We start from the raw sequence: 15737 nt of genomic DNA on the forward strand, positions 1-15737 counted from the left end.
GACCTGAAGAATATCGTCAACGTCATCTTTGGCGGAGACGGCAAATTCCCCTCTAAGCGCGTGCAAAAGTTGACCCTGCATGAAATCCTCTCTATAGAGCCGGCCACGCAAAAGCCTCTGAGATACAGCGAGGTCCCGATCTCCTTCTCTAGGGACAATCAATGGACCAGCTTCTCCAAGCTGGAAAAATTCCTGCTCATCCTAGATCCTATCATGGCGGGCTCACAGCTGACCCGAGTACTCATCGATGGAGGGAGCGGCCTTAATCTGCTCTTCGCGTGTACTCTGAAGAAGATGGGCCTGGACATCTCCAAAATGCTCACCCCTAGCAGAGCTCCGTTCTATGGCATCATCCCGGGAAACGCGGCTACACCACTCGGCTCAGTGGTCCCAATAGTTACCTTTGGGATGAAGGACAACTACCGCACCGAGTACATCAAGTTCGTGGTGGCTGACTTCGAGTCATTATACCACGCCATCCTCGAAAGACCGGAACTAGCCAAGTTCAGGGCCGTGCCCCACTACATCTACCTGCTACTCAAAATGCTAGGCAAGATAGGCATACTCATGCTCCGTTGCGACCTGAAGAAGTCGTACGACTGCGTTCAGGAGGCGATCAAGTATGCCACGACATCACGTGTGCTAAAGCATTCTGCAGAAGTACTCGCGGCCACACAAAAGCTCACCGATTTAGAGATAGAGATCTCCAGCCAGAGGCCTAGCCAGTCGAGGTTTAAACCCAACCCAAGAGATGTTGTCATCAAGGCCATCCAGCTGCAAAAATGTGACCCATCCAAGACTGCTTTGATTAGAGGCAGCTTGAGTGACAAATAGGAAAGGCGCTCATCAGCTTCCTTAGGGCTAACCGAGACATATTCGAGTGGAAACCAGGAGATATGCCAAGGGTGCCCAAGGAGTTGATTGAGTGTAACGCCCGCGTTTTTACCTTATCTAAATTACAGCACAAGTCGCTTGCTAGAAAATATTCTCTCGACAAGCTCGGATCGATCCTAAACCCTTACCGTCCGAACCCCTAATCGCCCAACACATCCCTCGACCTTTCGCCGCCTGACACCCGAATTTGACCGCCATCCTTTTTCTTTTCCTCGACCCCCGCGACATGCCGCGTGCTCAACCCCGCACCCGCGACCGTCACCACGAATCCCGCCGACGCATTTCCCCCCCCCCCGCGTGCTCGACCTCGTGCTCGCGACCGCCGCCGCAAAATCCGCCGACGTCCCCCCCTCCTTTTCTTTTTCCCCTACCCCTTTTCCTTTTCCTTTTCCTTTCTCCTTTCTCTGTTCCTGCTTCCTGCTCCCCTCGCTCCCCTGCATACGCAGCACGGCACCGAGCAGAGAGCTCAACGCCGGCCACCACCACCACCCCCGCCCTTTGACGACTCCACAGGAGCTGCCTAACCCGGCCTTCCTCTGCGCACGCCGTACCCCCTTGCCGTCTTGGCGCTCGCGCTGCCCCTGCGTGCTGCGACGCCGTGCAGTGCCGGCCGCCGCGCGTCGCCTCGCCACGGGCCACCTCCCCCTGCGCCGCACGCCCCCGGGCCGCCCTTCCCCGCTACGCGCCACCACCCCGCCCTGCGCAGCGACGACCAGCGCCACCGGCCGCCCTGCGCAGCAGCACCCCGTACCGCCGCCGCCCCACTGCCATTACTGGCCGCCACCGACCTCCACCGCGCCCCCTCCTTCCTGCTCTCGCCGGCCTACAAATACCCCCCCGCGACGCGCCTCACCACCACCCCAACCTTCCCCGCGACCCCTAGCCCCCTCTCCTGCCTTGCTCCGCCGCCGCCGCACGGCCCTCCGCCCGCCGCCCCTGGCCCTCGTGGGCAGGCCGTCTCGTGCCGTCCCAGCTCGGGGTGAGTAGTGGAATGAGTTCCCCTCGCTCCCCTCTCCGTGTAGCCCTGCCCCCGGCCGCCGCCGTGCCCTAGGGCCGCCGAATTTGGTGGCGCCGCCGGCCCCTGTTCCCCCCCTCCTCTGTTCTGGTAACGGGAGGAAGAAGAAGGGCACATTTGCCCTGAGCCCCCTGACCTTTTGCCTATTCCCTTAAGAACCCCACCTCCCCTTAAACCCCCTTTCCAAATAACCCCCCTGCTCATACTATTTAGAAAATGAACCCCTCCACTACACAAAATATTTATGGATAGGTCCCTGACCCTTTTTAGAGTACCCAAGGTATTTCCGGAAATTCCAATCAAGCCCTCCCCTCCCAACAGAAATTATGAATAGGTCCTTGGACCCTTATTCCTTCCCTAAAACCCCGTTCGGCCTATTATTTTATGCGCCAAAAATCCCCCGTTTGCCCTGAAACTTTACCACGCCATTTCTAGCATAATGTCGGCCTTGCCATCAAGAAATCCCCCGGAAATCTTCCTTCTACCATAGTTTCTTAAGTCATTCCTGATTCGGGCTTGTAAATAAAACCTTAATTCTTTTTCCTTATGGAATGTTTGTTTGTGTGCGTCGTAGATTACGAGGTGACCGAGGGAGAACCCGTCGACGAGCAGTACTGCGAGCAAGAGTCCGAGAACCAGTGCCGTGAGCCCGAACCTGAAGGACAGTACCTCGATCAGGACTTCCCGGAAGGTTTTGCGAATGGCAAGTCCAATCCCATCCTTTGATGCATTCTTATCCTAGATTTATAAATACAACCTATTGGCCTGTTTTGTAAAATGCATTGTTTTATTGCAAGACCTGGTTGGATAGCCACCCCTTGATTGCTATAACCCTACCCCGATGACCTAGGATTTGCTCGGTTAGGCGTAAACTACATGTCAGAGATACTTGTTACCTAGTATTCCTCTCATTATATTGTAAACCATGATTATAAGCGCTTTACTAAGAATAAGGGTACGGGTGCTTTAGAAGATCAAAATGGGATTGTGGGGAAATAAAAAGAAAGGCTTAACCTGACGAGATGGACGGCGTTTTCGGTGCGAAATGCCGCTTGCGTGCTTGTACCTTTGTGGTTGAGCATGGTCGGGAGATGTCCGTCTGGTTGGTATAAGGATGAACTGGGGTGTCATCTTGCCTAACTCTTTTATCGTACAACCACTCGACCGTTGTGTGGGCAACGGCTTAGCATAAACCCCACTAGTTGCTCTACTAGCCAAAAATGGAGAGCGGGGGAGTAACGGGAGACCATGGGGAAGGGATACGATCTGTGTGAGTGATATTCCGGTTATGACTCCATCGATGGGTCATTAACCCCATGGTAGCTTCCGTGTTGGCTAGTTAGATTCAGCTAAGGTGGGTAATGGCTTTGTTAGGATCCGCCGCGACATTAAGGTGTTCGTAGCGCGGTACCCTACTTGTGGGTAAAGTGTACAACCTCTGCAGAGTGTAAAAATCTATTCGAATAGCCGTGTCCATGGTATTGGACGCGTTACGGCATGGTCACTTCAATAGATGTTCCGGGATGACTGGTTTTGTGGCATAGGTTGTTTTGAAAGTACTCGGCAGATGTACAGTAAGCTACTGTGGACGCCGAGTCCGATGACACTAAAACTTGGATCATTTATGCAGGATCAACACTACTTATGATTCGATTACTATAAAAATGTTTTGAGAAAGTGCTTTTGTTAAATAAACCCTTGCATGTGTGAAATCTTGCTTTATCGCAAATAAACCCTAACCCCACCCTTGATATAACCGTGCATGATCTCTGTTATCACCCCTCCGCGGGTGTGGTTGGACTTGTTGAGTACCTTTGTACTCACCCTATATATATTTGTGGTTTTCTCAGAGGAAGACCCGGACTACGTGATCGGAAACGACGAATAAGGGTTGTGTCCGCGCCCAACTTTGCCTGTGGTGTTGACCCTCCGCAAGATGCTTCTGCTAGCGTGTTACTCTGAGCCCGAGCTGGATCCCACGTGGGTCACGCTTTGATGTATTACCATAGCTATTTTATTACTAGTTATCGTTTGTATCGAATGCCCGCCTCCTCGGAGGTTTGTACGGTAATGTACCATCTGATGTAATAAATGTGTATCAGCCTCCTGGGACTGATTTTTATATCACATTTAAGTCACCTCGGATGAGAGGACGCTTCAGGTGGTATCAGAGCCGTAGGTTGGCCGTAGAACGTGACCCTAGGAGCGAAACTCTTTTTAAACCATAGGACTTGTTTTGATTTAGGTATTTTCCTGCACAAACACTCACCACTGGTTTTTGCCCTGTTCCAGATGGCTGACAATGGATGGGTCAACAGAATCTGCCACGCAGAACCTGGCCTTCCTAAATTATTATTGCTCAGCCTGGAACGCGTTGGGGTTATGGAACCACCAGAGTATGCCTATCGTGAATACATCTCCGGGGGCACCCTTCGGTGCGACATAATGGTTTTTGTGGAGAAGAGCACCCGCTACCCTGACGTGGACCCTTGGTTCATCTCCACCGTTGGTTTCCGCTTCCCCGACACCTACCGAAAGGCCGCCCGTAAAGCCCTGCGACGGCTGCGTGTGCTTTACAAGCACCACCTTCAGCGGACCCCTATGGGATTTTTCCCACCCGCTGAGAGAAGGGGACGCACTTGGATTGCCCGGATAAGGGGACTTGGACGGGAGGAAGAAGGCCTAGAAGATACGGTGTCCCACCTATCCATCTACCTTACCGGCTTGGATGCACTCTACCGCGAACAGACGGCACAACTGAGGAAGCTAATCCATGGGATCGAAAAGCTAACCCAGGAACTGGAGGAACAACGGACAAGGGCCGCCAGCGCCGAGTATTCCTTAGCCGCCCTCCAAGCCCAGATGCAAGAATACGAGAACCGCAATGGAATAGGTGGATGGATAGAGGAAGAAGAAGAAGACGAACCCATGGAAACCCACTGGGATAAAGGCACACAAACCGAAGAGATGGATCAAAGCCTCCCAATAAAGAAGCACCCTATCAGGATCAAGGAAGAGTCTCCATGATAGGATTAGCATTCCGAACTGGAACCTTACCCTAATGACCACGTACCCATGAAAACTGTACCACCCCTGTTGTAATAATAAATGTTATCTACTCCCTTTGCACCTGTGCCAGATTGTTTATCCTGTCCTTGTTTTCAGATGGCTGAGAATGGGTGGACCCAGGGCGTTTGCCAAGAGGAACCTGGTTTTCCCCGCCTTTTAATCAACTCCCTGGAGCGCCTCGGTATTACCGAGCGCCCAAGGTACTACAGCAGGGAATACGAACACCTCGGTACTCGTCGCTGTAGGGTGGTTCTATCCATTGCCAGAAGCACCCACCACCCCGACATCGAACCATGGAGAGTGACTGCCACGGGATTTCAACATCAGGATGCCTATCCCTTGGCCATCAGAAAAGCTCTCCGTTACCTGTGCTGGATCTTCGAAGAGCACCTCATTCCCACGCCAATGAGGCTCTTTCCTCCAGTCATCAGGACGCAAGTCTGGCAGGCCCGCATGAGGAACTTGGAACGGCGCCGCCAACACGAAGACCTTTTGTACCATGTGGTCGCATACCTCGTCTCCCTGGACAAGCTCTTTGACGAGCAAGCCCAAATCTTAAGGGAGCAAACCCACCGGGCTGAGCAAGCTGAGCTTGCCGTGAGGATGCACCAAATCCGGGTGGCTCAAGCCGAAGCAAGGACCGCGGCTGCTATAAGTAGCGAAGCCGTCGCTCAGGAAAGTTTCAGGCAGATCCAGGATCGGCGCATGCAAGAGTGGACCAACGGCGGAACACCCGTCCCGGCAATCAGGGAAACCCAAATCCTAATCGGAACACCCATCACAGGATGGGGAGGACTTTTTAGGACCCCGCAAGCTCCACCCGAAGGTACCGAAGGGACAGCTGCAGCCACAGGAGGAGAAGCCGTCGAGCGGCCCCAGGAAAATGGGATCCTCGAAGACGACGAGGAAGAGCTACTCATCCCACTGGAAGTTCACTCTGCCCCGGAAGATGACTCGCCCCGTGAGTAATGTGCCCTAGAGGTGCCCCAGGGATGAAGCCGTTTTCGGCCCCGAGCCTAGGATTGTGCCCACCCCTCTATTGTGACCATTGTACCCGACCGTGGAGTGTGTGTTTTAGCTGTATCCCCCCCGAGTGTTGTACCCCAGCGTAATAAATAAAAACTAATTGCACTTGATGCTGGTTAGTCTATGCGATTGCCGGCAGTAGGTGGAATCTGCCTTTTCAAAAAAAAAATTATTAGTTTCAAATCTAAGTCTCATAAGGATTTTACCCAACCCGCAGACGGCCCCTAGGCGTAACAACAGGGCTTTCCAAAGACGGGCACATGCCACCCCAAGTACGGAGAGACCACAAGATATGCAAGGACAAGCCCCCGATCAGGAAGACCAGGAAGATCAGGAAGTGAGCCAGCAGGGAGGGGAAAGCCAAGTAGGAGCACAACATGCCCCACCCCCATCGGCCGTCGACCTGGTGCAAGTATTAAACAATCAGAACCTTCTATTGGAAGCTTTGACCAATGTTATCACCCACCCAAGGCCCCGTGAGCAGAATGCAAATGACAAACTGACAGCATTTCTAAGGACCAAGCCACCCACCTTTGCGGGATCCTACAACCCCTTGGACGCAGATGACTGGCTGCGTGTTATCAAGAGGAAACTCGAGCCGTTTGAACATGGAGACCGTGACAAAGTCCGTTTAGCCGCTCACCAACTTACTGGAACTGCTTTGGCTTGGTGGGAGAACTACTGTGCAGCTGCGCAAGATGCCTCCACTATCACTTGGAAAGAGTTTGTGGATGAATTCCGTCGCTATCACATCCCAGCAGCCACCATGAAGCGCAAGGCAGATGAGTTCCGTGAGCTGCAGCAAGGCAACAAGTCGGTTGAAGAGTACACATACCAGTTCATAGAACTAGCCCGCTATGCACCGGAGGAAGTAGACAAGGATGAAAAGAAGCAGGATATGTTCAGAAAGGGTTTAAATACCGAACTTAAGAAGCTGCTCTCCCCATGCATCTACCCAGACTTCAACACACTGATGAACATGGCTATCATCACTGAGAGAGCCATGGCAGAAGAAAAGAGAGACAATAAGCGTAAGTTCCTAGAAGCCAAAGCTCGTCAGCAGGACCGTTTCCAGAAACCAAGGCACTTTGGCCCTCCAGTGACCAAGTCTCAAGCCCCTATGCAGTATAGGACCCAGCCACAAGCCACTAGCTCTCAAGCCCCCAACACCCAGCAAAGACAGTTCAAGAGCCAGAGCACCATGAAGGTCCCACAGAGTAATACAAGCCAAGTTACTGCCAGCAGCAATACCCGAGCATGCTACAACTGCCGTGAGACAGGACACTTCATTGCCAATTGCCCATATGCCAATAACAAGCCGGCAGCACCAGCCCTCTCCAACTCAGTGAATGGACCAAGGCCAGCCTTATCAGGAGCCAATCGTGTACCCATCCGCAATAACAATACCGGCAACAACAACCAGCAGATGGGGCCGCCCCAACAGTCCTTTGGACGAGCCCGCATCAACCACATCAACGCCCAGGAGGCTCAGGACGCTCAGGGCGTAGTGCTCGGTGAGTTCCTAGTCAGCTCAGTTTTGGCAACAATATTGTTTGATTCTGGGGCATCACATTCATTCATATCCTCGAGTTTTGTGGAAGAACACAATATACCTACAGTGCTACTTAAGACACCCCTATTAACCCGAACGCCCGGAGGTGACATAAAGTGCCGGCTGGGTTGTTCTAGGGTAAGGATCATCCTAAGTGGGGTAGAATTCTTAGCAGACCTAGTAGTACTTAAGTCTAAAGGCATAGATGTGATCCTTGGAATGGATTGGTTAAGCCTGCACAATGGCCTTATAAGTTGTGCTGACAAGGTGGTACACCTAACCAACCTAGAAGGAGTGCAAGTAACCTGCCATACTCGGGGAAGTGGACCGGATCCGATGGTTTTTAGCATGGAAGCCAAATTTTTGGAAGAAGTTCCAGTAATAAATGAATACTCAGACGTTTTCCCGGAAGAACTCCCGGGGATGCCGCCAGATAGGGATATAGAGTTTGTCATTGACCTTGTCCCTGGAACCTCTCCTATAGCTAAGAGACCCTATAGGATGGCAGCCTCTGAATTGGCAGAACTAAAGAAACAACTGGAAGAATTACAACAAAGTGGGTTCATTAGGCCGAGCTCATCACCATGGGGAGCTCCGGTCTTGTTTGTCAAGAAGAAGGACGGAAGCATGAGGATGTGCGTGGATTACCGCGCACTAAATGAAGTCACCATCAAGAACAAATACCCCCTTCCCAGGATTGATGACCTCTTTGACCAGTTGAAGGGAGCCAAGTATTTCTCCAAGATAGACCTAAGGTCAGGATATCACCAGCTCAAGATTAAGGAAGGTGATATTCCAAAGACGGCTTTCATCACCCGCTATGGGCAATATGAGTTTACCGTGATGTCCTTTGGACTCACCAATGCACCTGCTTATTTCATGAACCTCATGAATAAGGTGTTTATGGAAGAGTTAGATAAGTTCGTCGTAGTTTTCATTGACGACATACTTATATACTCCAAGAGTGTCGATGAACATGAGCAGCACCTACGAGTGATTCTGGAAAAGTTGAGAGTGCACAAGCTCTACGCCAAGTTCAGCAAGTGTGAATTTTGGCTTGAGAAAGTAGCATTTCTGGGTCACATCTTGACCGCGGAAGGAGTAGCAGTGGACCCCGAAAAGGTCAATGCAGTCTCCAATTGGCAGCAACCCACCAATGTTAGTGAAATCAGAAGCTTTCTCGGTTTAGCCGGATATTACCGGAGATTTATTGAAGGATTCTCCAAGTTAGCCCGACCCATGACAGAGCTACTCAAGAAAGAGAAAAAGTTCACCTGGACCGAGTCATGTGAGAGAAGCTTCCAAGAGTTAAAGAGAAGACTGACAACCGCCCCGGTACTAACCTTACCGGACATCCAACGGGACTTTGTCGTCTATTGTGATGCATCCCGTCAAGTATTAGGGTGTGTCCTTATGCAAGGAGGGAAAGTAGTGGCATATGCCTCCCGACAACTCAAGCCACATGAGCAGAATTACCCGACCCATGACTTAGAATTGGTAGCCGTAGTACATGCCCTCAAGATTTGGAGGCACTATCTGATTGGGAATAGGTGTGAGATCTACACGGACCATAAGAGCTTGAAATACATCTTCACCCAGCCAGAATTGAACTTAAGGCAAAGAAGGTGGTTAGAACTAGTTAAAGATTATAATGTGGTAATTCATTACCATCCTGGCAAAGCAAACGTGGTAGCAGATGCCCTAAGCCGAAAATCTTATGGACCTAAGAATGCCCACCTTCAAGAAGAGATGGCACAATTAAATGTGCACATCGTTCCCCAGGGCTCCAGTCACAAGTTGAGTGTTCAACCTACTTTGGAGGACCAGATCAGAAAGGCCCAAAGCTCAGATAAGGACTTGATGAGAATCCGCATGCATACGGGGGAAAACAAGGCACCGGATTTCAGAGTGGACGACAAAGGAACCTTATGGTACAAGGATAGAATTTGCGTGCCTAAGGAAGGAGAGTTCCGACAGACTATTATGGATGAGGCCCACAACTCGGCATATTCCATCCACCCAGGATCCACCAAGATGTATGTGGATATAAGACAAAAGTATTGGTGGAATGGAATGAAGGCGGACATTGCAAGATTCGTCGCCCATTGTGACACTTGTCAAAGGATCAAGGCTGAACATCAGAAGCCAGCAGGATTGCTACAACCCCTACCCATCCTGGTTTGGAAATGGGATGAGATAGGAATGGATTTTGTAGTGGGTTTACCCAAGACGCAGAAAGGACATGACTCCATATGGGTAATAGTGGACCGACTCACAAAAGTCGCTCACTTCCTACCTGTACGGACCAATTATGGTGGTGAAAAGCTAGCCCGACTCTACGTAGACAACATAGTGAAGCTGCATGGCGTGCCTAGCAGAATTGTTTCGGATAGAGGAACCCAATTCACCTCTAGGTTTTGGAAAAGTTTGCATAAGGCCATGGGCACCAAGTTGGACTTCAGTTCGGCTTATCACCCGCAGACCGACGGTCAAACGGAAAGGGTGAACCAGATTATGGAGGATATGCTGAGAGCATGTGTCCTTACTTATGGCAAGGACTGGGAACAAAGCTTACCGTACGCTGAGTTTTCGTACAACAACGGTTATCAAGCAAGCTTGGGCATGTCACCATTTGAAGCTCTCTATGGGAGGAAGTGCAGGACCCCCCTGATGTGGTCAGAGGTTGGGGAGCGTGCCCTGGTTGGACCCGCATTCATAAAAGAAGCGGAAGAAAGAGTGGCCGAAATTAGAGAGAAACTAAAGGCCGCCCAATCCCGACAGAAGAGTTACTCAGACAAGAAGAGACGAGAAGTAAGCTTCAATCCAGGAGACTTCGTATATCTCAAGGTTTCACCTATTCGAGGGACTCGGAGATTTCAAGTACACGGGAAACTAGCCCCTCGGTACATTGGACCGTACCAAATACTGAAGAGAATTGGAGCTGTAGCATACCGTCTAGAACTACCGGAAGGGATGTCTGACATACACCCAGTATTCCATGTATCCCAACTGAGAAGATGCCTGAGGGTGCCCGAGAGGGAACGGGTGCCGGAAGAAGAGATAGTTTTACAAACAGATCTTCAGTACCAGGAGGTGCCTATCAAGATTTTGGACACGGTCACAAAGAGAACAAGAAACTCCGAAGTACGGATTTGCAGAGTTCAGTGGAGCAGACATGGAGTAGAAGAAGCCACATGGGAACGCGAAGATGCCCTTAAGAAAGAGTTTCCCCATCTATTTAGGAACCAGCCGAATCTCGAGGACGAGATTCATTTTAAGTGGGGTAGGTTTGTAACGCCCGCATTTTTACCTTATCTAAATTACAGCACAAGTCGCTTGCTAGAAAATATTCTCTCGACAAGCTCGGATCGATCCTAAACCCTTACCGTCCGAACCCCTAATCGCCCAACACATCCCTCGACCTTTCGCCGCCTGACACCCGAATTTGACCGCCATCCTTTTTCTTTTCCTCGACCCCCGCGACATGCCGCGTGCTCAACCCCGCACCCGCGACCGTCACCACGAATCCCGCCGACGCATTCCCCCCCCCCCCGCGTGCTCGACCTCGTGCTCGCGACCGCCGCCGCAAAATCCGCCGACGTCCCCCCCCTCCTTTTCTTTTTCCCCTACCCCTTTTCCTTTTCCTTTTCCTTTCTCCTTTCTCTGTTCCTGCTTCCTGCTCCCCTCGCTCCCCTGCATACGCAGCACAGCACCGAGCAGAGAGCTCAACGCCGGCCACCACCACCACCCCCGCCCTTTGACGACTCCACAGGAGCTGCCTAACCCGGCCCTCCTCTGCGCACGCCGTACCCCCTTGCCGTCTTGGCGCTCGCGCTGCCCCTGCGTGCTGCGACGCCGTGCAGTGCCGGCCGCCGTGCGTCGCCTCGCCACGGGCCACCTCCCCCTGCGCCGCACGCCCCCGGGCCGCCCTTCCCCGCTACGCGCCACCACCCCGCCCTGCGCAGCGACGACCAGCGCCACCGGCCGCCCTGCGCAGCAGCACCCCGTACCGCCGCCGCCCCACTGCCATTACTGGCCGCCACCGACCTCCACCGCGCCCCCTCCTTCCTGCTCTCGCCGGCCTACAAATACCCCCCCGCGACGCGCCTCACCACCACCCCAACCTTCCCCGCGACCCCTAGCCCCCTCTCCTGCCTTGCTCCGCCGCCGCCGCACGGCCCTCCGCCCGCCGCCCCTGGCCCTCGTGGGCAGGCCGTCTCGTGCCGTCCCAGCTCGGGGTGAGTAGTGGAATGAGTTCCCCTCGCTCCCCTCTCCGTGTAGCCCTGCCCCCGGCCGCCGCCGTGCCCTAGGGCCGCCGAATTTGGTGGCGCCGCCGGCCCCTGTTCCCCCCTCCTCTGTTCTGGTAACGGGAGGAAGAAGAAGGGCACATTTGCCCTGAGCCCCCTGACCTTTTGCCTATTCCCTTAAGAACCCCACCTCCCCTTAAACCCCCTTTCCAAATAACCCCCCCTGCTCATACTATTTAGAAAATGAACCCCTCCACTACACAAAATATTTATGGATAGGTCCCTGACCCTTTTTAGAGTACCCTAGGTATTTCCGGAAATTCCAATCAAGCCCTCCCCTCCCAACAGAAATTACGAATAGGTCCTTGGACCCTTATTCCTTCCCTAAAACCCCGTTCGGCCTATTATTTTATGCGCCAAAAATCCCCCGTTTGCCCTGAAACTTTACCACGCCATTTCTAGCATAATGTCGGCCTTGCCATCAAGAAATCCCCCGGAAATCTTCCTTCTACCATAGTTTCTTAAGTCATTCCTGATTCGGGCTTGTAAATAAAACCTTAATTCTTTTTCCTTATGGAATGTTTGTTTGTGTGCGCCGTAGATTACGAGGTGACTGAGGGAGAACCCGTCGATGAGCAGTACTGCGAGCAAGAGTCCGAGAACCAGTGCCGTGAGCCCGAACCTGAAGGACAGTACCTCGATCAGGACTTCCCGGAAGGTTTTGCGAATGGCAAGTCCAATCCCATCCTTTGATGCATTCTTATCCTAGATTTATAAATACAACCTATTGGCCTGTTTTGTAAAATGCATTGTTTTATTGCAAGACCTGGTTGGATAGCCACCCCTTGATTGCTATAACCCTACCCCGATGACCTAGGATTTGCTCGGTTAGGCGTAAACTACATGTCAGAGATACTTGTTACCTAGTATTCCTCTCATTATATTGTAAACCATGATTATAAGCGCTTTACTAAGAATAAGGGTACGGGTGCTTTAGAAGATCAAAATGGGATTGTGGGGAAATAAAAAGAAAGGCTTAACCTGACGAGATGGACGGCGTTTTCAGTGCGAAATGCCGCTTGCGTGCTTGTACCTTTGTGGTTGAGCATGGTCGGGAGATGTCCGTCTGGTTGGTATAAGGATGAACTGGGGTGTCATCTTGCCTAACTCTTTTATCGTACAACCACTCGACCGTTGTGTGGGCAACGGCTTAGCATAAACCCCACTAGTTGCTCTACTAGCCAAAAATGGAGAGCGGGGGAGTAACGGGAGACCATGGGGAAGGGATACGATCTGTGTGAGTGATATTCCGGTTATGACTCCATCGATGGGTCATTAACCCCATGGTAGCTTCCGTGTTGGCTAGTTAGATTCAGCTAAGGTGGGTAATGGCTTTGTTAGGATCCGCCGCGACATTAAGGTGTTCGTAGCGCGGTACCCTACTTGTGGGTAAAGTGTACAACCTCTGCAGAGTGTAAAAATCTATTCGAATAGCCGTGTCCACGGTATTGGACGCGTTACGGCATGGTCACTTCAATAGATGTTCCGGGATGACTGGTTTTGTGGCATAGGTTGTTTTGAAAGTACTCGGCAGATGTACAGTAAGCTACTGTGGACGCCGAGTCCGATGACACTAAAACTTGGATCATTTATGCAGGATCAACACTACTTATGATTCGATTACTATAAAAATGTTTTGAGAAAGTACTTTTGTTAAATAAACCCTTGCATGTGTGAAATCTTGCTTTATCGCAAATAAACCCTAACCCCACCCTTGATATAACCGTGCATGATCTCTGTTATCACCCCTCCGCGGGTGTGGTTGGACTTGTTGAGTACCTTTGTACTCACGCTATATATATTTGTGGTTTTCTCAGAGGAAGACCCAGACTACGTGATCGGAAACGACGAATAAGGGTTGTGTCCGCGCCCAACTTTGCCTGTGGTGTTGACCCTCCGCAAGATGCTTCTGCTAGCGTGTTACTCTGAGCCCGAGCTGGATCCCACGTGGGTCACGCTTTGGTGTATTACCATAGCTATTTTATTACTAGTTATCGTTTGTATCGAATGCCCGCCTCCTCGGAGGTTTGTACAGTAATGTACCATCTGATGTAATAAATGTGTATCAGCCTCCTGGGACTGATTTTTATATCACATTTAAGTCACCTCGGATGAGGGGACGCTTCATTGAGCATTGCCTAAAAGTTGACCCTAAAGTCACTCTGAAGAAGCAATGACTATGATGCTTCGCTCTCGACAAGAGGGAGGCCATCAAGAAGGAGCTAGCAAAACTACTCGTGGCTGGTTTTATTAAAGAAGTGTACCATCCCGAGTGGTTAGCTAACCCTATACTAGTCTTGAAAAAGAATAATAATGAATGGAGGATACGTGTGGATTATACTAATCTCAACAAAAACTGCCCGAAGTATCCCTTCACGCTCCCACGCATTGACCACGTCATCGACTTTACGGCTTGCTGCGTCCTGCTCTCCTTCCTCGACTGCTACTTAGGTTACCACCAGATCGCTCTAGGGAAGAAGATCAGATCAAAACGGTGTTCATCACCCCCTTTGGAGCATATGCATACACAACAATATCCTTTGGGTTGAAGAATGCAGGAGCCACCTATCAGCGGGCCATCCAAGTGCATCTTTGGCGTGCCACAAGGAAAACTACTCGGTTTCATTGTTAGTCACCGAGGAATTGAAGCAAACCCAGAGAAGATCACCGCCATCACAGCCATGGATGCTCCACGGATGATCAAGGATGTCCAAAAGCTCACAGGCTACGTGGCAGCCTTGAACAGATTCATCTCCCAACTTGGAGAATGGGGATTACCCTTCTTCAAACTGCTCAAGCGACACGACAAGTTCCAGTGGACCGAGGAGGCAAAGCAAGCGCTGCAAGATCTCAAGCACCATTTGCAGTCGCCACCCATCCTGATGGCTCCCCAACTAGGCGAGAACCTGCTACTCTACATCGCTGCGACTACTCTCACATCCTTAGTATGGCAATCATGGTGGAACGCCAGGAGGAAGGCCACGCCTTCGGTGTGCAGCAACAAGTCTACTTCATCAGTGAAGTCCTTTCTGAATCCAAGGTTCATTACTCGACAATTCAGAAACTACTCTACGGTATACTCATCACCTTCAGGAAGCTTCGCCATTATTTCGATGCATACAACATCTTGGTGGTCACCGACTTCCCATTAGTAGATATCCTCCACAATCGGACGCCACCGGGCACATCTCCAAGTGGGCAGTGGAATTGGGGGCCTCACCCTCGACTTCAAGCCCCTGGCGGCCATCAAGTCGCAGGCACTAGTCAATTTCATGGTGGAGTGGTGAGAAAACTAAGTGGAAGCCCCAGCCATCCAGCCAGAGAATTAGGTTATATACTTCGATGGCTCACTCAAGCTTGGTGGCAGTGGTGCGGGAGTACTTTTCATCAGTCTGAGAGGAGAACAACTCAAATATGTGTTCCAAGTACTATTTGAGGTCTCTAACAACGAAGCTGAGTACGAGGCACTATTGCACGGGCTACGCCTAGCAGTCTCTCTGGGCATCAACTGACTAATCGTCTACAGTGACTCCTTACTGGTGGTCCAACAAGTCAACAAGAAGTGGGATGTCAACAAGGACACCATGGACGCATACGTTGAGGAGATACACAAGATCGAGAACAAGTTCTTGGGGTTGGAAATCCATCATGTGATTCGCGACAACAACGCGGGAGCGGATGTGCTCTCCAAACTGGGTTCTGATCGAGCTAGTGTCCCACTGGGAGTTTTCATTCACGAGTTGCATCGCCCTTCCATCAAGGCACTAGACTCAAGTTCATCACTCAGAGTCCAAAGGAACCCGACCAAGAGGTCATGATGATCAAGTTCGACTGGAGGGTGACCTTCATTGACTACATCCAGGAGCACAAACTA

The 15737-nt window shown here is 51.3% G+C and overlaps 1 protein-coding gene across 1 annotated transcript; it reads left to right on the top strand.

The window, feature by feature from the left end:
• Positions 1-213: 213 nt before the first annotated feature.
• LOC112872933 lies at positions 214-834 on the top strand. Its single transcript, XM_025935966.1, has one exon. It carries the CDS (start codon positions 214-216, stop codon positions 832-834), a length of 621 nt encoding a protein of 206 aa, XP_025791751.1.
• The last annotated feature ends 14903 nt before the right edge of the window (positions 835-15737 follow it).

The sequence above is a fragment of the Panicum hallii genome, chromosome 9 (assembly GCF_002211085.1).
Source record: "Panicum hallii strain FIL2 chromosome 9, PHallii_v3.1, whole genome shotgun sequence".
Taxonomy (NCBI): Eukaryota; Viridiplantae; Streptophyta; class Magnoliopsida; order Poales; family Poaceae; genus Panicum; species Panicum hallii.

Excerpts from the sequence above, each read along its gene's own strand:
- LOC112872933 (XM_025935966.1), top strand. The coding sequence starts at position 214 with ATGGCGGGCTCACAGCTGACCCGAGTACTCATCGATGGAGGGAGCGGC.